Here is a 19,738-nt window from a genome sequence, read left to right as displayed (position 1 = left end):
AGACAGAAGCACCATGTTTTAAATCTCAGTGCTTACATAGTGCGTGGTATTAATGAGAGCGGAAGGAGCCGGACGTGGTCCTTGGCCCGGTCCAGTCAGACTCGGCCAGGCCTGAGCCCGCGGTTTCCAGAGCCGTCCGAGCCGCTGAGAGGGAAGGCGCCCCGCGCAGGTGGCCGCGAGTCCTGTGGGCAGCAGCGAGGCGCCTCTTCCGCGCAGTGCGCCGTGAGGTCGCAGAACCCTGCGCCTTGCGTTTGTGGCCGGGTGCGGGCGCTGGGGTCTGGAGCGCTGTACTCGGGGTGGCATGGAGTTCCTGTGCCTGTCACTCGCTCCGGGCTCTTTGCCGTCCCCTCCTGTGCTGCGCTGCCCATGGGTGCCGGGGACAGGGCGAGGGCAGCGGGAGCCATCCGCAGCGCGTGTGCCCGTGGGCGGGGACAGTGGCCAGGAGGACCCGCGCGCGGCCTGTGCAGCCTCCCTCGCGGTCGCGGCTGCTCAGTCTCGGGGCGCAGACGCTTCCCCACGGGGCTCCTGGGAGCGGCGGCTGACGCCCACCCGGCCCCTCTGTTCTTGGTTTCCCCGCATGAAGGATCAGAGCGCAGAGCCTCCCTACGGGGCGGATGTCCTCCGCTGGTGGGTGGCCGAGTCCAACGTCTTCACGGAAGTGACCCTCGGGCCGTCGGCGCTGAACGCGGCCAGGGAGGACGTCAGCAAGGTCAGAGCCGCCGCGCCTTCTGCAGTAGGCGCTCGCCGGTCAGCGCGGCCGCCCACGGGCCGAGCGCTGGGGGTGCCGTGTCCGTGTGCGCGGGGCCGGCGCCGCTGCGGGTGCTGGGGGTTCCTGCCGCCACATGCGGTGCGGGCTGCGGGGAGGTACGTCACCGCCTCGTGACGTCACGTACAGGCCGCTCGCCTTTATTTCCCCTGTGAGTCAGTAAAGTAACCTCTCCTCACCTGCACACAGCGAGACGGCGGAGAGGCTGTGCGTTGTGAAGCTGTAAAGAAGCACAATGAAAGTTCACCGTGTAGGCCTGGGATCCAGGGGTGGTTTCTGCAGCCGGGCTGGGAGGATGAGTTTGTGCCTTCATTCCTGATTGAGGAATGAGAGAATAAAAAACTTGCCCAGTAAGAGCGACAAAAGTCGGATGGAAACTAGCGCTATAAAAGGACTTTCTGGTGAGACTCGAAGGCCGCCTAAGTTGTGTTTGCCTGTACCTTTTCCCTCACGGCAACAGCTTAGGAACACACTGCGCTTTCTCTTGGGAAACGTGGCTGGCTTCAACCCCGAGACGGACTCCGTGCCTGTGGACGGCATGTACGTCATCGACCAGTACATGCTGCACCTGCTGCAGGGCTTAGCCAGCAAGGTGGGTGTGGGTCAGAAGCGGATGGGAAGTGGGTTCCTTTCATCTGCATAAAAAGCACCTCGCACGTACCAGCGCCGGGAGCAGCCTCGGGCGGAATCCTACCTGCTGCATTCTGACGCTGCGTGGGTGTCACGCCTCGGCACCCCGGGGACTAGAGCTGAGGGAGCGAGGGCCTGGCCTTCTCTTGCAGACTGTGCCCGGGTCAGCTCTTCTGCAGCGAAGGAAGGAAGCTGCAGGGTCGGTGTCTGCAGATAGAGCCTTACAGTAGAGAGCAGCGGCTCTTGCTGGGCCTCGAAGACACTCCCGCTGTACACAGGGACACAGCAGTCAGCGTCCCAGATGTTGGAAATGCGCGTCCCAGTGTACCAGTCAGGGCACCCACGTCAGCGTTCGCTCAAATCGAGAAAAGTGAGAGAACGTGAAGGAATTGTAGGTGACCCTCACTGCTGTTAGGTCAGTGTGATCAGGCCGGGTATGGTGGCACGTGCCTATAATCCCAGTGAGACAGAGGCCAGCCTGGACTACACCGCGAGACCCTGTCCCAAGAAAAACCAAAAAACCCCAAAAATCAGAATAAAAAGGTGTGACTGTTACCACATAAACTGGAGGGCCGGGTGTCCCCCGTGGGACAGGAGAGCCCCTGCCTTGCACACTCAGGCCTGGGGTCCACCCCCAGCACTGCAGAAACCCAGCTCCCAGAGCGCACGAGTCTTTGCTACGTGCTGTGGAGTTTGTTGCCCAGAAATGAACACGAACCGCAAGTGCCTAAGGCACGCATGCCGTGTTCCTGTCCTGCTTTCACTTGCTCCTCACTTCCAGACTACCTTCCTTCGTTCTCCAGGTTACTGACGCCTACAAGCAGTATGATTTTGGAAAAGTTGTCCGACTGCTCCAGGCGTTTTACACGAGGGAGCTCTCCAACTTTTATTTCAGCATCATCAAGGATCGGTATGTGAGGCTCAGCCGGGGCCCTCAGGAGGCTTTGGTGAGGGCCGGCAGAGGCCAGGGCGGGAGGGACGCCCGCTTACGCTTTGTGCCCTGCCACCTGCTTGCTGCGTGGCTTCTCCGTCAGCCCAGTGGGGATGGTCACGCCCAGCTCCTGCTGTGGTGATGGGAGGGAACAGCGACCTGAACTTGGTGCTTGGTGCTGTGTGAGACTGCCCTGCCCGGGGCCGTCCTGTCTCTGTCGCCGTGCGCAGGGGACGGCTGACTCTGGTCCTCTCCGCAGGCTGTACTGTGAGAAGGAGGACGACCCCAAGCGCCGCTCCTGCCAGACGGCGCTGGCGCAGATCCTGGACGTGCTGGTGCGCGCCTTTGCGCCCATCCTCCCGCACCTGGCCGAGGAAGTCTTCCAGCACCTGCCCTACGGCGCAGGTGAGGTGCTCGCCACCTGCAGGCCACTTTGCCCGCTGGCAGACGGGAGACAGTGGCTTTGCGCCCACTCCGGTGCCTTCGGAAGTGTGTTGCAGCTTGGTGATTTAAGTTACTTTTCCTCAAGCGTGTTTCATGTCCCAAGATATGTTTTAAGGTTCATTGAAATACGTGGGTGAGTACTTCTACAAGTTCTCGTCCCTCCGCTGTGTCACTCGAGGGAAGACTGGGAGGTAGTTAGAAAGATGAAGAGTCCACTTTGAAGATACCAAAGTATAGTACAACAACTCTTGATAATCTCCTACCTCTTTTGTCTCTAACTCACTATTATTTGTCTGTTTGTTTTCCTGAGAAACTATTTTGTAGATAATAATATGTAAAACGATAACCATTGATAATTTCCTACCATTTTGTCTGTAATTTGCTAAGTCCCTCCTATTATTATGTTATCCTTCTTTTATTCTTTAAAATAAAAAAAAATAAATAAACGATAACAAGGAAATATGAACAAAAAAGAAAGATGAAGAGTCAGGAGGTAGTCCTAACCTGACACCCACTCGGTAGCTGTGACGGTGTCTGTCGTCACCTTCTGCGCTTCCGTGTCCTGTGAGACTGATGTCTCCCCGCGTGACGTGTGAGTGGGTGCCTGTGACATTTCCACGCGATTCTCACAGCACCTAGTGGCGCGGGCTTCAGAAACACCCGGCTGTATGTGAGCTGTCCATCTTGCACTTTCCAGAGCCCAGGAGTGTCTTCCGCACTGGCTGGATCAGTACCAGCTCCATCTGGAAGAAGCCCGGGCTGGAGGAGGCCGTGGAGAGCGCGTGTGCGATGCGAGATTCGTTTCTCGGAAGCATCCCGGGCAAAAACGCAGCCGAGTATGAGGTCACCATCGTGATCGAGCCCGGCCTGCTCTTTGAGATCATAGAGGTACGCGGCCGTTGGCGGGTTTGTTCCTTTCATGCGCTAGAAGGATTCTACAGCTCCACCTGGAGTGTAGGCATTTTTTCATTAAAAATGCCTAAAATTTCTTTTTTGAGAAGCTGGGGATTGAACCCTGGGCCTTCATACCAAGCTACGTCCCAGCCCCTTTTCATTTGTGAGACAGGGTCTCCCTAAGTTGTGTAGTTTCCCAGGCTGGACTGGAACTTTCAATCCTCCCAGAGTTCTGGGATTATAGGCATGCACCTCCACACCCAGGTAGTAAACTTTCTCGTTAATTTTGAAATTAAGATTGCAGTCTAATCCTGATGTATCTCTGATTCTATTCCCTGCATCTCTGTGTCCCTTTTCATCTTGTGAGAAGACGTGTTCCACACACCTACTCCACAGGGCCAGGGAGGGCGTAGTGCGTAGTGCAGTTCCTCTGCAGCTGAGCGCCTGGGGCTGCTTAGGTGAGTCAGTTACCCACACAGCAGCGTGAGAACACGTAACAACTGGGAGAGAGGTCTGTCCCAAACAGATCCAGAGTGATGCCATTTCTTCCTGGAGCCTGCAGAAAAGTGCTTGGTTCCGGCAGGTGAGGACACACATCTCACAACACTCGTCTGGCTTTATGGGCCTTGGGCTGGTTCGGCCAGATTAGCGGGAAACACACTGACTTGAGATTTTTCTCTAGAGAAGAGACTTGGCGTAGATATACTTTCTAAAAGCTTTATTGGTATCATTTTTTTTAAAAAACGGAAATTAGAGGAATTTAATACACATACAATAGCAATAAAATGGATAACTCTTAACAAAACTGAACATGAAATTTACCTATGTCATGAATGAAATAAGGTACTATTACAGAACTTGCAGAAGTTAAAGTATTAATAATTTTTTTGAGATAGGGTCTCAATATGTAGTTCAGGCTGGCCTTGAACTTACTGTGTCACCCAGTCTGGCCTTGAACTTGAGGTGACCTTCCTGCCTCGGCCTCCTGAGTGCTGAGATGGCAGATGTGCGCCGCCACAGCCAGCTGTCAGTTTTCTAACACAGTAACCGCCTTGTTCGGGTGAGTGCAGGGTGACCTTTGGTCGCGGAGTGAGAGCGTTGGGATAGGAGGGTCGCAGCAGCAGCAGGTGCAGTCTCCTTAGAGGGATGTGTGTTCGCTCATGGACTCACTTGGAAGATGAAGTGACTGCAAACCGGAAGTGTCTGACAGATGGCCCCAGCAGTGTGTGATGCTCAGACTGCCCCTGCAGTGCTCTGATGGCCTCTGCCCTTCGGCTACCCCTGCGGTGCAGGAAGAACACCGGACATGGCCTCCCTTGTCTGAGAAGCAGGCTCCACAGCTGCTGGGCCGGCATCACTTCGGGGTTTGTTGGGAATCCGGCCCCAGTGGCCCACTCCTGCTTTTCCGTGTCTCCCCCTGCTGTGCGGGTCAGAGCAGCCCGAGGATCGCAGCTCCAGCGGCCTGCGCTGCGCCTCCCGGCCCTGCGAAGCCCATGGGCGCGGCCGCTTATGGCGTCCTTGGGAGTTGAGCTGATGGAGGTGTCACCTGGATGGCCAAGGGGAAGAGCTTTGTGGATGGCATGGACTCAGGAGGTGATGGGAGAGAAAACGGCGCTGCTTGCCACACCCAGGCCTGCAGCTCCTGCCGCAGTCCACAGAGAGCACGTCATGTTTCGGCAGCACTGGGCTGGAGCCGGGCCTCCCTGAGGCAGGTGCTTACGGCCCAGCTGTGCTGGCTCTGCCGCATGTCCTGACGGCGCCTTGTTCTCTGCTTCTCCCAGATGCTGCAGGCCGAGGAGACGTCCAGCTCCTCGCAGCTGAGCGAGCTCATGATGGCCTCCCAGTGCACACTGCTCGCCCAGGAGCCCCGGCAGAGGCCCCCAGACGTGACCGAGCTCGGGGGGACCTTCCTCATCAACTTGGAAGGTGAGGCAGGCACAGCAGCAGACCCTTGTAGGTCCTCTGCAGCCTCACGGGGCTGGGTCAGTGGACAAGTGGAGTCCACTTGGATACAGCTTCCACGGAAGCAGAAACGGCCGCTGGGTGTCCCGGGCCTGCACCTCTGTCCCCTCCGCACCCCGGCAGGAGCCGGAGAGGAGAGGCTGCTTCTGGACCTTGGAGGTCCCGTCCTGCCCATGCCTGTGTCCTGCAGGGGCTGCTGCCAGGGCTCTGAGCCTCTCCTGCTTGGCTCCCTTGGGCCACACAGGGTCCTGCCGTGGGCACCCTTGTCCCTGAGGCGCAGCAGGGTGGCTGGACAGAACACGTTTCCCAGGAAGGGTGAGGCTGCGTTTCTCCCGAGAGCTGGAGACCGTGGCTGGGCCCAGGTGCCAGCCAGGCTTGGCGGCGGTGGCAGCACTGTCCCTGCAGGACGGGCTGCAGCTCAGTCCGCCCCGGAGGCCACTGTGGTGGCTGCAGTCCGCCGTCCTCGGCTGCACTGCTCCTCAGCCTGAGGTCTGAGTTGTGGGAAGCGGTTTCCTTTATCCACCCGAGACCACAGCTGCCACTGCCGTCACCTGCCTGAGCTGCTCGGTTGAGGGTACATCCAGGGACAGCGTCACCGAGCGTGGCTGTCCAGGGTGGAGCTGGATGCGGAGCAGCTGCCCCGGTCTTCTTAGTGTCGCCCCACATCCCCGCCCTGGGTACCCTGTCGGGGCGGCATGGGAGGAGCCGAGTCATGCATGCTCCTGTCTGTCATCAGGTGGCGATATTCGCGAGGAGTCCGCCTACAAAGTGCTCGTCATGCCGGCCACCAAGGAGAAGTGCCCTCGCTGCTGGAAGTACACCGCGGAGTCTGCAGACACGCTGTGTCCCCGCTGCGCAGAGGTCGTTGGCGGGGAGTAGCCCGCTGGCGTCCCCTGCTTCCTGCATTCTGGGCAGTCACCTGCCAACACTGCTGAGAGGTTTGGATGAGTATTACAGTGTCACAGAGAAAGCCAAGGTTTAGGTAAGGAGTGGAAGAGAAAAGGTGAAGGAGAAGGGTCAGAATCAGAATTATGGAGCCAGACGAGGAGGTACACATCTGTAACCGCAGCCTTCAGGAGGCTGAGGCAGGAGGGTGGTGAGTTCAACACCAGTCTTGGCTACATAATGAGGCCTTGTCTGTAGGAAAACCAGAACACATCAGAATTATAAAAGCGTTTCCTGTACCTAACGTGTATATACATGTGGAATATATGTGCGGTATTTAGGTGTAGGTGTCCACCTGTGCGTACCCACAGTGGGTTCAGACCAAAGGCACTGATGTGCTTCCAGTGGGGCTGAACAGTCTGTTTCATAGAAGAATCCAGAGAATAAAGACTTCTAGCAAGCGACTGGCTGCTGGCGTGGGGCCGGGGGTTGGGGGCGCGCAGGGAGGGCTCCGCCGGGCACCTTACTCAGGGAGGTGGGAAGAAACGTCAGACACAGCGTGGGTGCTGAGGAGACCCCTCACCTCATGGAAGCTGCACGTTTGCTGGCTACACGTCGGCTCACAGTAACGCGGGGACAGTGCAGCAGTGTGTACAGTCTCACCGACCGCAGGGCACGGGCTGGAAGCCCCCTGGGTCTGAGGGTAGTGTTCCTGGAAGGTGTGGCCGAGAGCCCCTCCCTGCCGAGTGAGGGCAGCTCCCACGGGTGAACAGCTGCCGGAAACTCAGCATGACTGCAGCTTAGTTCCCGGGGCCTTAAACTGCAGAACGGACGGTGTTTACTTTGATCTCAGAAGTTTTTATTACCAAGCCTAGCATTTGGAAGCTTGGTGCTACCTCCCTCCGTCACCTGCGTCTCTGGACCCCTCTACTTGTGCCTCTACCACCGGGGGACATAGGGCCGCTGGTTCTGTGCCCGCCGCCTGTTCGCCCCAGTGTGGGCCGGCAGCGGGAGTGTCCGAACCTGCTGGTGCCAGCACCTGGTCAGGTTCATCCACGCAGTGCTGCCCTTAGTGAATGTAGATGAGATACAATTTTTTCTCGTTAACGTTTACGAGTTTTTTTTTTTTGTACTGGGAAAACTAGATTTTGGTCATTGGGTTTTTTTTTTGTTTGTTTGTTTTTCCTGTTTTTTTTTCCGATACCGGGAATCAAACTCATGACCTTGCACTTGCCAGGCAGGTGCTGTCCCGCCGAGCTAAATCCCCAGCCCCCTTTCTTGTTACATTTAAAAGGCCTTCATGAAATAGCAAAATATTTAACTGCTTAACCATAAAACTCTTGAACTTCAAGTCTATGATTTGTGTTAGGCTCTGTGAGCTGTTTGAGCTCAGTATTCTCAGCGACCCCCAGGTTTGATCATGTGACCTGAGTGTGTTTAACTAGTTCCATTATCTAAAACGCTGAATCAGTAGCCCCACGTGATCATGGAATTAAAGCAGAGTTTAGTCTTTATAAATGCCTGTAATTCCAAGTTCTCTGTACAGCCTCCTAAGTTCACCCGACTTTCAGAGTATCTGAAAACCACAGGCAGAGCCAGCCTCCGAGGACACATGCCACGGCGCCTCTGTGCAGGACGCTGGTGTGCTTCGGAGGGCGCTGGGGGCTGGCTGGGCCTCCTGGCCAACTCCAGGCCTGAGCGCCACATCCCAAGCACTTTTCTTTCGCAAGTGGGAACCTGACAGTTCAACAGTACCTTCAGCCAGCTGTGTTCTTATTGGATGTCATCTTCAGTGAAATGGAAGGTGCCCTGGGGTTTGCTTGAACACCGATTCTGTCTGTAATGCATGGGAGCGCTCCATTCCAGAGACAGACCCTAGCAAGACTGGGCTATTTAACTGCTTAACCATGCACTGTCGTCCTCAGAGTGCTTGGAGCGAGTTGGGAGGGCACTGGTTTGAAGCAGGAAGCACTAACTCGGCACACGGAGAGTCAGGCGCTGTGGGTACAGCATGAGCTGTTTCTCTTCTCAAGCCAGCTGTGAGCTAGGTTTGCAGAGCTCTAGCATCACTAAGCCTTCCTCCTGTCCTTTCCAAGGGCAGGTGGACACAGCAAATCTCAGAAGTAGACATACACTTGTAGGAAAAATAAAGTTGGACTTAAAACTCCCATTGTGTGTCTGGTTTTTTTACATAATAGTTTTACAAGATAATACATTTTTACAGTTACCTGATGTGGATACAGCTTTGGAACTTGGCAAAAACAGACTTACACTATAACTGATTGTGCTGGTTGATTGCATCTCAGACCTCACTCTTGGCAAATACTACAGATGAGAGCTTCCAGCTCGGGTCCCTGTGGCTCTCCAGCCCTTTCCTCCTCTGACGGCTGCATCACCTCTGAGACAGAGGCAGCGCGGTGCCCAGACTTGCTGGGGTGCAGCAGGACACTGTCTTCCTCAGCATTTCTGAAGGGACAGTAGGGGCCTTCTGTAACGGGCTAATGGGGTTGTACACAAACGCATTTAATTACAGCAGTAAGAGTTTGGATATAAAGTAGAGACAGTGAACGTACTTGGTGAGTTATAGCCAGTTTTAAATAGCAAAGTTTAACAATAAAGCTACTTACAGTTTGAATAAAAATAAACAGTAAACCGTCTGTGTCATTACGGTGTAACATTGTTCATAGTTCATCTTCAGGGGCAACCAAAGGAGTGGAGCTTGGCCAGGACTGCACTTTTTAAAAGTAATATATATTTTTATTTATCTTACAAAAAGACACACTCCACAGAGCTCTGGCCGCTGCTGTGTCGCACCCCCACGCCTGCTCTGTGCCGCTGCCAGTCCCGCTGCTGGGGGCCGCTGTCACGAAGGGGCTGTTGCCACGGCGGCCACGGCTTCGAGCAGGTGCAGGGCCAGGCTGTACTGCCCGTGGCTCTCGGGCAGGAGCTCAATGACTCGGTGCACCAGCCTGGCTGTCCTGGCGATTGGCACGTCAGGGTTCTGCAGGTCCTGAGGGTTCTGCAAGCGGACGCGGCCCGGCGTGGGGTCAGGGCCAGCGTGCAGGGCTCCCCACAGTCTTCCCGCCCTCCCGCCCGTGACCGTGGGACCTCACCATGGCCTTGAGCCACGTGCACAGCGTGGGCGGCAGCCGCGCCAGCAGCTCCATGCCCTCCCGGCTCTGCGTGTGCAGCAGCGTGTGCGCCAGCCTCTGCCCGCTCAGCATCAGCAGCTGCGAGGCCAGCACCTCCTTGTCCTGCACCTGCAGGGTGGCCTGGGGGACACGAGCAAGGGCGCGCTGAGGGCGGGAGAGTGGAAACCCGGGCCACTGAGCTGGGGGTGTAAAGGGCTCCGGACTAGGTTTTCTTCTCACCTACTTCCTGCCCAGCCACGTGTGAGCGGGATCGGGGGGCTGAAGGCCCTCGATGGGACAGCTGCTGAACCCTGATACCGTGGCGGGCGGCCTCAGCCTGCGGCGCACAGCCCCTCGCCTCGCACTGCCCCGGGGCCTGACCTAGCCGAGGGGCGCCCACCCCAGGCCTGTGTGCGCCAAGCGGCGGGCTGCTGCTCAGCCTTGGGGACTCCGCGCAGTCGTCGCTCCCCCGCCCCACCCTGGCTCCTGTCCACTCGAGCGTGACGGAACCGGCAGCTTCGTGCGGCTGGGCCAGCTCCACCCTGGGGCAGGCCAGGCGGCCGTGTACGCGCTCCACTCAGCTGCTCTGTTTCTGTGGGGACACTCGACTGGCTCCCTAACTCTCAGGGTGCCGGAGCCCACAGAGCGCTCGCAGGGTCAGCCGTACCTCTTCCCCCAAGTGGTCGGCGCCGTGGCTGTAGAGCTCGCTCACGTAGTGCCTTCTGATCACGTCCTCGCTGACCTGCAGGTGCTGAGCTAAGTCCACGGCCAGAGCCGGCCAGTCCTGGTCCTCACAAGGCGTGGTGGCCGCCTCTGCCTGGGCCGAGGGCGCTCTGTCCTGCGGGACTGCATGCTGGGCCTGGACGGCAGCGCTAACAAGTTTCAGCAAGAACTTGAAAACAGAGACACCGCGAGGCCTCGTTAGCGTTTCCCTGGAAATACCTACACCGAGGGCACACTGGCTTTTTGTTGGCCAGTCACTCTTCTGCCAGTGTCTTCGCTAGCAAAACAACAACATGCTAGTTTCTGAGCTGCTGGCTCCCGAGAGCACAGCTGTGTCCAGGACTCCGCCCGCCACGGAGCACGGATGAAAGCCAGGGGCGAGAATTTACCTGCTGTCGGATGGAAATAAAATTTGGGTCCATCTCCCCACTAGGTAATAACTGGATTGTAGTTAGGTCTTTGAAAAATGCGTTTTTTCCCTAAACAGAAGAGATCAAGAGAAGAGTGTAGGTTCTGGGAGAAAAAAACATTTGAAAGACAGCACCATTTATTCATGAGTGAGTCACAGCTGATTTTACTCTCCCTGCGATTTTAGAAGTGTATCCATTTACCTTGGGTGAATCACCTCGTCTAAGGCACGCAGCCCTCAGGGTGGGCCTCGAGGTCCCTTCCCTTTGATCGGGCTGGGGACCCAGGCAGAGGTGACAGATGTCACTTCTGAGGCTCAGGTATGTGAGCAAGCCTTGCAGCTCGGGCTCAGGGACGCAGCCGCGCCCAGACATCCCGCCCAGCGGGTGGCCGTGTGGTTGAGGACCAAGGACCAGCACCCTGCTGGCCCGGGAGCCGTCACCGTTGAAGATGACAGAGTCCAGACAGTTTGAGCACAGGGCAGGGACAGGGCAGTGCTCCTGGTTGAACACCAGCTGTGTGTGGGGCCCGTGGGGGCGCGGGGCTACAGGGCGAGGACGCCCAAGCGCAGCGTCCCCTCCAAGCGGGGCTGCAGCGGGCTGCTGGCCCTCGCACTGCTCAGCCATGACAGGGGCCCCTGCGGCAGTGCCCTGCGCGCTCCCCAGGTAGGCAACACCCCACTCTGTTGCAGGCTCCGAAACCAGGGTCTGCCCAGGAGAGGGGTGGGCGGCGCGGAGGCCTTGGCCCTGGGGACACAGATCGGGGGCCCGAGGCATGGGGGACCCGCCGCCGCCCGCAGAGCGCACCTTGCTGTCAAACAGGGCGAGCGGCTTCACGGCCTTCAGCGCGAAGCGCGCCACGGCGGCCAGCACGGCGCACAGCACGGAGTGGTGCTGCACCAGCGGGTAGTGCACGGGCTTCTGCTCCAGCGCCAGCTCCACGATGCACGTGGGCCCCTCCGCCGCCAGCCACGCGTCCTCGGTGTCCAGCACGGGTGCCAGCATCTCGTCCCTGCCCACGTCGGCCTGCAGTTCCCACGGAGGGCCGCGTCAGGCCCGGCAGGGCCCACGACAGCCCCCATGCTGCAGACCCCACCCCCGCCCACCCGGGACGGCTCCTGGCCGACTGCGCTCAGGCCGGGCCTGGGTGGGCATCGGGAAGGGAGTGGGCGACAGGAGCTCTCCTCGCCAGCGGGCTCACGCCCTGAGAGCTCCCGAGCATTTCCCACCGGAAAGTCACCTCCATCAAGGTCTGCAGGAGGTCCAAGCAGCAGCCCAGGAAGGGCGTCATCGCCGTGTCGCTCATGCCCACATCCTGTTTGGGAAGAGGACACCGTCAGCCCCGGAGCACCGCTGGGGGACACCCGAAGGCGACACGGCGCTCCGCTGACTCCCTGCTCTCACGGATGGGCAGCTGGCCGGAGACAAGGGCCCTGCCGACCCCTGCCGGCCCGCGGCCACTGCCCTCCTGGGGGATCTTCTAAAGCCACAAGCAGCGTTCCTCCCACGCCCGCGGTACAGAGCCCAGAGGGGAAGGCGCGCGTGCAGCACACACAGCCACGGCCGCAACTGATTCTTCAGCAGTGGGGACTTTTTCAGGACTGGTTTTCTTTGAAGACCAAGGACCTATGTCAGCGGGATTGGTGCATCTCACCATTTCTCAAGGTATTTGTGATAGTTCACTTCAGAGTTCTGAGCGAAAGCGAGCACTGTTAGTCACTGCCCCTGGAGCCCTATTGAAAGCCAGCACTGTATGTGTGCAATGGTGACCGCAGAGGGGGTCAGAGTTACCACTCGCAGGATACCGCCTGGACCTGATGCTTCTCTCTGCGCTTCTCACGTTGAGAAAACATTATACAGAAATGGTAGCACGCTGCCTTCCTGCACAGTCCAAAGGTGAAGGAACACGTCTACGCCAGCTGGCGTAAGCATGCTATCTACACTCCGCAAGGCTATTCATCATTTTCCTGCCCGTAGCTTTCTCTTCCCATTTTTCTTATCTTCTGACACACCATCAACATGGTAACAGGCAAGGTTCATCCTTGCAGTTAGTAAGCAAGGTAGCACAGAAAAGTGTGGGGTTCAGTTAAGAGAGACTCACCCTCCGGCATAATCTGTCCTTTGGTGATTTGCCAACCTATGACGAAAGGAAACAAGATGCTGCAATCAGTATTCTGATCTAAAAAGGCACTGGTATAGCAAAGGGAACCAGCTTTAAACAATGTGGTAACCTTTCCTTTACTACCTGGGTTCTACAGATAGTGACACAATTAGGTTTTTGGTGGTACTTAAAAATGAACTCAGAAACAATCCTTTTCAAAAGTGAACTATTTTAAGCTGGGTGTGGTGGCAGCATATGCCTGCACTCAGGAAGCTGAGGCAGGAGGATTGTTGCAAGTTCAAGAGGAGCCTGGGCTACAAAGTGAGCTCAAGGCCGACCCGAACTGCATAGCGAGACCCTGTCTCAAAAACAAAACAAAACAAAACAAAAAAGCCCCAACTATTTTGAACTATGAAGAAAAACTCAACCATCTGGCCTTCACTTTGCACAGTGGAACCGTGTCACCTTAGAAGCCCAGAGGCAAGTTCAGGATGGCCAATGGCAGCACCAAGGGATCTTGCTGCTGAGGAAGACCAACGGTGCTGGGAGTGACAGGAGGAAGGGACACGAAGGCGGCGGTGGTGGGGCAGTGGCAGTGGCACCAGCCCGAGGTCCTTGATGCGCTGCAGTGCGCCACGCGGAGCTGGGGTCTGCAGGAGGGCAGGGCAGACATGCGCCTGCAGGTCGCTGCGGGGCAGGGCCCTCCGTGCTGTGCTGACTCCAACTCACGCCTGGGACGACTGCCAGGTGGACAGACAGCCGCCCTCAAATGCTCCCCCCAGGCCACTCCTGAGCACGGAACTCCCTGCCCAGCACCGTGTCCTTGGTGTCTTCCACCTGCTCATCCCCCAGCCCTTGCCGTGCGAGCTCCGCAGTACACACAGCAGGGGGGCCTGAGGGCCAGCCGGCAAGCGAGTTCTCCGAGCCCAACTCCCTTTCCTTCGGGCCTGCCACACCCGGCGTAGGCTGCCACCTGCAGCTCTCTGGCTCCACCCTCTGCCTCTCACGGCAGGCTTCTTGCTGGATCGCTTCTTCTCACCCACTCACTGCTGGGTGGCAACGCTCCCATCTGCCAGAACCCAAGGCAGCCGCAGACCTCTCTGTTCTTGCTGCTGCTTCTCCTGAGTTCCCGGAACTCTACTGTCTACTGACCTTTTGGACCAAGAGCCTCTGAGGCCAGGCTGAGGCTTCATCTGTGACGGTACACACGGCACCTTGGAATGGGTCATCACAGAGCCCCAAGTCACAGCCGGGGCGATGCCGTGTGCCGGAACAGGGCTCCCCATAGGACCATGAACTGTAGAACATCCACCCGCTCTTCTTACTCGCTCACGGAGGGCGGCCAGCAGCCACAAGAACGGGAGGGCCGCACCACCAAGGCCCCAAGCTGCTGCCTCCGAGCAAGGACTGGCGTGGCAGGGGTGGGTGAGCATGGAGGCGGTCAGGTTTCGGTGGGAAACTGACTGGCGAGGCTGAGCAGCCCCGGGCAGCCGTGGTGTTCCTCCTGCAGGCTGGCGCCCTGCTGTCTAGTCACGTGCCGCCACCGCGTGGCGGGGATCCTCTTGACAGCGGTGCAAGGTCACCGCGCGCCCAGCGGGCCCCGGAGCAGGCTCAGCAGCTCGTGCCCGCAGGCAGCAGCCGCCCTCCAGTGTGTGGCGGCCTCTGCTCCCGAGAAGGCAACGCCTGGCTCGCACCCTGTGCCCCATGCTGGGGGTGGTGCCGAAGCGCAGGGTCACGATGGCACTTACTGGACGGAGGGGAGCACAAGGCCCACGTCAGCCTACGTCAGTCCCCAGTGCTGTGTCGATGCTCGGAGACTTCACGGGAACAGCTCAGCCATAGGGTCTGGTACAGAAGAAACAACTCCGAAGACGGGGCTAAATCTCCAGACGGAGACCCTGCCGTTGGATCGGGCCACAGACTGGAGAACGGGGGTCTTCCTATGTGCGGCCGTGCAGTGCAGGTGCCACGAGAGGACACACAGAGGCCATGTCGGCCCTGTGTACACGGCCCGGTGAGCAGATATGGACTCACATCTCTCACTTGAAAATCCAATCAGATCTTTGCTGGAATCAACCAGCCGGCCTAAGCCTCTGGGCAGGAGGCTGCTGCACTGTAGGATAAATCTTTAGGATTTAGGGCGGCTTCCTGTCACTCCAACACCACTCCCGGGAGTGACACTGAACTGAACAGGAGTGAAATGCAGTGTGGAATCAAACACATCTAACGAGACTGGGAGCAGACAGTCTTCCCAATCCTGGTCCCCAGCTAAGGGAACTAAGGCAGTAAGAAGCCAGCACACCCCTTACCTTATCCATCAGGTAGGCGGCAGCGGAAACCCTCTTCACCAGGAACGTGTTCCACAGCATGAGTGCGATGCCTGGGGAGCGAGCGCAGGGGCGGCGGTGTGCGGCGCGTGCACGGCCTCGCTCCGGTCACACGCAGCGCACAGCTGCTTAGCTACTAAACCCACGGGCTACCGGCTTAGCTTCCTTCCTTACACCTCAAGTAATACTTGCAAAGCGAATGAAATCTTTGGTTAAAGCTGAAATGAGCTGCGGAAGAGTATACCAACATGGCCAGTAAGTGTGAGAAGACTGACACCGCTATCAGGGGACTGAGCTCAGATACGTGGAAGACTTCTGAGAGCCGTTTAACAATGTCTGAACACTAGAAACGATCCCACTGCTGACTACTGTTTTTAGCTACAATGCCAAATAATAAAGGATTAAAAATTAAAACAAAACATGAAAATATTGTTTGAAACCCCGAAATCTGGGCTTTAGAATTGCGTATTACCAGGAAGTGACGTGCAGGTGAAAACGTCTGCACAGTTGACAACTGCGCAGCACCCACGTGAGCCTGCAGCTCGGGGGCAGAAGGGGACGATCCCTACTGGCGTGTTCCCACAGCGGGAGGAGCCGGTGCTCAGCACCCCAGTCACATGCAGGGCGACAGCACAGGCGAACGTGCGCTCCAGCGCTGAAGCCCGAGGCAGGGGCCTCTTCGGACCCGTCGGGGGGCTCACTCACCATGCTGGACGTGCGCGTTGACAATGTGCTTCAGGTGTCCCACGGACCTCGCAAAGAAACGCGCCTCCTTCACCAGACAGAAGACAGAGGGAAGCGCGTCAGACACCGGAGAGCAGCCGTTTGCTTCACCACTCAGGACGTGCTGTGAGCGGGGGTGCTGGGGCCGGGGTTGACCGGGCAGGCAGAGGACCCCATGACAGGACAAAGCGCCTGCATGTGTGGAAAGGCGACTCTGCCGGTCACCAGTGACGGCACTAGTGAGAACGCCAGGTACAGCACGCTTTCTTCTCTATAAACCGCTGTGGTTCTGAGACAACTGTGTTTACAGCCTTCATTTCAGGAGAAAACCAGGCCCAGGGCTCGGATGTCCCTGAAGCCACAGCAGCTGCGCGCTAGGGCCACGATCGGCTAAGAGGAGCCTCTGCGGCCTCGGAGTCCCGCACCAGCGGCCTGTGACTTGGAAACACTGCAGCGTTTCTTCTAGTCACTTTCCTGCACGCCGTTTGGATTTCAGAAACTACATCCTCACTCCATCCTAACATCTTCCTGCGCCATCTCAACAGAGCCCACGGATGGCCGCGGAGCTGACAGTCCCACCAGAGCCACGGGGACCCTGTCCTCACGCCGCTGCGGGGTAAAGGCCCATCCCTAACTGAAGTCAGTTGCTTTTTTAGTATATTCTTTCACTGAGCGAACGGCCGCTTTCGACATACACTGCCTTGATGACAGACGGGAGGGTACCACCACCACTAGTGTATTAGCGTGGATTAGCGCGCCTCGGAGATTTGTCTACCAAAGCACAACCCGCTACAGAAGTAATAAGGAGATGACTTTGATTGGAGACAAATAATTTACAGGCTGAGGTGTGGTTCGGCGGCAGAGCACCAGGGCCCTGGGTTTGACCCCCACTACTCCAACAAGACAGAACACTAACTTGCCAGTGCCCTAACCAGGGAGGCCCCGGAGGGCTAACTGGCGGAGGACTCCCCAGGAGAGGTGTTCAAGCCTTGCTCTATCCCAGCGTCACCCCTGCAGGACTGGCACCCCCATTTAGCACACAATGGGGTAGCAAAGTCCAGACTCAGCGACCAGGTGCTGGCCAGTGATTCTCGGGGGACCCAAGCCCAATCCTGACGCCTTCTCCCTACGGTCTCCGCCCCTGGGCGGAGCCGAGCAGAGCTGAGGGCAGCCGGGGAGCCCGGACGGGAGAGGGCCATGGACACAGCGCCAGTGTGAGAGACGCAGCGGATGAGCCTGAGGGGGCCTGGCCGGCAGCCACCGGCGCTAGCTCCCGTCATGATGACTAGGACACTGAGGACGTGCCGTCAGAGAGGTTTCGGGAAAGGACAGGAAACGTGCGCGTCACAACCCAGCAGGGCGCTGGGCACACACCTGCTTTAACTGAGGAGGAGGCTGTGCTTTCCCCTGATACTGAGCCTCCACACTCGGCAGGGACTTGCTGCCCTTCTGCAGCAGGACAGTGGCGAGCCTGCGGCACAGGTGCCTGCGGGGGGACCTGGCATAAGCCGCACAGCGAATGAGAGCACGGGAGGGCTGGCGGTCAGCACAGACACCCGACTGTCCCAGGCGAGCACCCTCACCTCGGGGTCTTTGTTCCACTGGACCACGTACTCCCAGCAGCAGTGCGCATGTAGCACGTCCAGCTCCAGGCTGCACGGGAACTGCTCACAGGCCAAGCGCAGCAGGTCTGCAAGGACAGCGGGGTGTCAGTCTCCTCAGGGAGGACAGCCGCTCGCTCCCCCTCCCCCGGGCCCCAGGGATGCCTTCTCTGTCACCTGGGATGGCTCCTACGTCTGCCTCTGTCTCCGCCGCCTGCAGGAGAGCTCTGTGAGTGCCTTCCTCAGCTTCATCTGGATTCTCCCTGTCTTTGTCTGGATTAGCCAGTTTCAGCACTGCAGGGCTCAAGTCCTGCTTACACACCCACTTGGCCACGCTGTCTGCAATGCCGCCTGGGGTGGAGACGAGAGAGACAGAGCTCACAGCACTGAGCCGGACGCGTCAATGTGCGGCTCCCCAGGCGGAAAAGCAGCGCCCCGCCCTGCTCGGGCCCGAAGGGACCCCGAAGTCCACGAGACGCACAGCACTGTCCCGCCCGTCATGCCGGAGAGCGCAGGGTAGACACCGCCCCTCGTCTCCGTTCGCGGAAACACGAGGGGAGCGCAGTGCACACGAATGCCCGTCCGTACCGCACCGCACCGCACCTTCCGAGCGCTGCACCAGACATGGTGAGGGCATGAGGTGCCTGCAACCGTGCTTTTCATCTAGGTTGTAAGCAAAAACCCATCACCGGGCCTGACAGCTAGCTAGGCTTCTCAGGACGGCCTCACCGTCCTTGTACCAGACATCCCACGTGCCTGCGAAGTGGTTGCAGCGACCTCAGCCATTGTAGGCAACACCGTGGTACTGGGCCACCTTTCAGTCTCCAGGGCGGACAGAAACTGTCCGCGCAGGCTGAGGAGCGCTCAGGACCCGCACCCCTGCCTCCCAGTACTCCAAGGCCCAGCGGGGTCCCACGCTCAGTGCCAGCCCCGGCACCTGAGCAGTTCCGGGACCCTGTCTCCAAGTGAAGAAGGCAGGGAGGCCGCTCTGGGAAGAGCCTGGGTTCAGAGTTCCAGAACCAGAACAAACGAAGTACGGACGTGGGCCATGTGAAGGGTAGCAGACTTAGAAATAAGAAACGGCCACAAGTCTTACGAAGAATGAGAAAATGAGATAACTAATCAAAACTCTATAAATACTTGGCCAACCCTAAAATGCAGCTCCCTGGTACGAGATGCCTAGCAGAGCTTCTGATGAGAAGACTGAGTCCCAAAGGCGACTCAAACATGAGGTACTCGTGTTTTTCCAGGTGTGAGCCGGGGGCCTGCGATGATGGGATGGGACGCTGTGTCCTCACCCACGTGCGGGGGCTCCAGGCTCACCTCAGAGGCACAGGGGCCCGGGCCCGGGCGGATGTGGGTGCGGCGGGTAGGAGGCTAACATCTGCTGTTTGCACAGCACAGCCATGCCGTGGTTGGCAGCAGTTAATGGTATCAGCGGCCAGGAGCAGGCGTCCCAGTGCTCCGAGCGGCAAGAAGGAAGGTGTGCGGCCGGGGTCTCACCGCACACCACACATGTGTACTGCAATGCTGCGTGTGCCCCATAAACACGCACAACTGTTGTGTCAATTAAAACGTATTTCACAAAAAAAAAAAAAACCCAAAAAATTGAAAAGGGAAGAAAAAAAATGGGGAGTGGGGTTCTGGAGCGATGGGGAGGAGGGCTTGCAAGAGACGACAGGAGACCCGGACGCCTGTGCTGGCGAGGGGTGAGGCATGCGGGAAGGGTGCTCCCCCTTCCCTGAAATCCGCGCTCTCAGAGCCAGCAGCCCACACGGCACAGCCGGGAACGCGGCCCTCACGCCGCTGCTTACCTTTGCCTGCCTCCAGCAGCTTCTTCACGGACAGCTGGGGCAGCGGCTCGGCCTGCAGCGCGGAGGCTCGGGGCCGCCGGGACCCGCTGTGCAGCAGGCTCTGCAGGAGCAGGCAGTCCTCCAGCTGCTTCAGGAGCAGCCTCCAGTGCTCCGTGTCCAGGGACAGCGCCTCCCACGAGTCTGTGAGGGCCTCGGCGTCGACCCCCGCTGTCTGCAAGGACTACCAGAAGGTGCCGTCACTGCGGGGCGGGGGCACGTCCACAGAGGGGGCCGCGTCCACAGCTCTGCTGTGAGGCTGTGCGACCCCAGGACGCTGCCTCCCAGGTGACACCGGGCTGGTGAGACCTGAGGGAAGGACACTCACGAGGAGCCCTGCAGCAGCGACCTCTGTTTGGTCCT

At 58.4% G+C, this 19,738-nt stretch overlaps 2 protein-coding genes across 4 annotated transcripts in view; one reads left to right on the top strand and one right to left on the bottom strand.

Annotated features, from left to right (window-relative positions):
* The window catches only part of Iars2 (isoleucyl-tRNA synthetase 2, mitochondrial), a gene marked incomplete in the record, with an annotated part of 35,220 nt that extends 28,247 nt beyond the window's left edge, over positions 1-6,973 (top strand). The window contains 7 exon segments of the mRNA XM_013507032.1: positions 584-709; positions 1,227-1,358; positions 2,200-2,306; positions 2,587-2,732; positions 3,469-3,659; positions 5,447-5,591; positions 6,364-6,973. Coding sequence (XP_013362486.1) covers positions 584-709; positions 1,227-1,358; positions 2,200-2,306; positions 2,587-2,732; positions 3,469-3,659; positions 5,447-5,591; positions 6,364-6,506 — 990 coding nt within the window.
* A 2,112-nt stretch (positions 6,974-9,085) lies between these two features.
* Rab3gap2 (RAB3 GTPase activating protein subunit 2 (non-catalytic)) overlaps positions 9,086-19,738 on the bottom strand; it is a 72,200-nt gene continuing 61,547 nt past the window's right edge. Inside the window, exons 24-35 of one of the 3 annotated variants that reach the window (XM_005409268.2) lie at positions 19,340-19,550; positions 17,703-17,876; positions 17,508-17,614; positions 15,907-15,973; positions 15,184-15,254; positions 12,875-12,910; positions 12,014-12,088; positions 11,581-11,799; positions 10,756-10,845; positions 10,311-10,535; positions 9,626-9,808; positions 9,086-9,531 (exon numbers count right to left, since the gene is read on the bottom strand). In XM_005409268.2, the coding sequence (XP_005409325.1) occupies positions 9,376-9,531; positions 9,626-9,808; positions 10,311-10,535; positions 10,756-10,845; positions 11,581-11,799; positions 12,014-12,088; positions 12,875-12,910; positions 15,184-15,254; positions 15,907-15,973; positions 17,508-17,614; positions 17,703-17,876; positions 19,340-19,550 (1,614 nt within the window). In that variant the 3' untranslated portion in view covers positions 9,086-9,375. Of the gene's footprint in view, positions 9,532-9,625; positions 9,809-10,310; positions 10,536-10,755; positions 10,846-11,580; positions 11,800-12,013; positions 12,089-12,874; positions 12,911-15,183; positions 15,255-15,906; positions 15,974-17,507; positions 17,615-17,702; positions 17,877-19,339; positions 19,560-19,738 lie in introns of all 3 variants that reach the window. The other 2 variants (XM_005409267.2, XM_005409269.2) reach the window with 2 other exon arrangements.

The sequence above is a fragment of the Chinchilla lanigera genome, unplaced genomic scaffold (genome assembly GCF_000276665.1).
Source record: "Chinchilla lanigera isolate Chin_1 unplaced genomic scaffold, ChiLan1.0 scaffold00119, whole genome shotgun sequence".
NCBI lineage: Eukaryota > Metazoa > Chordata > Mammalia > Rodentia > Chinchillidae > Chinchilla > Chinchilla lanigera.
This window is presented reverse-complemented; position numbering and strand designations above follow the sequence as displayed.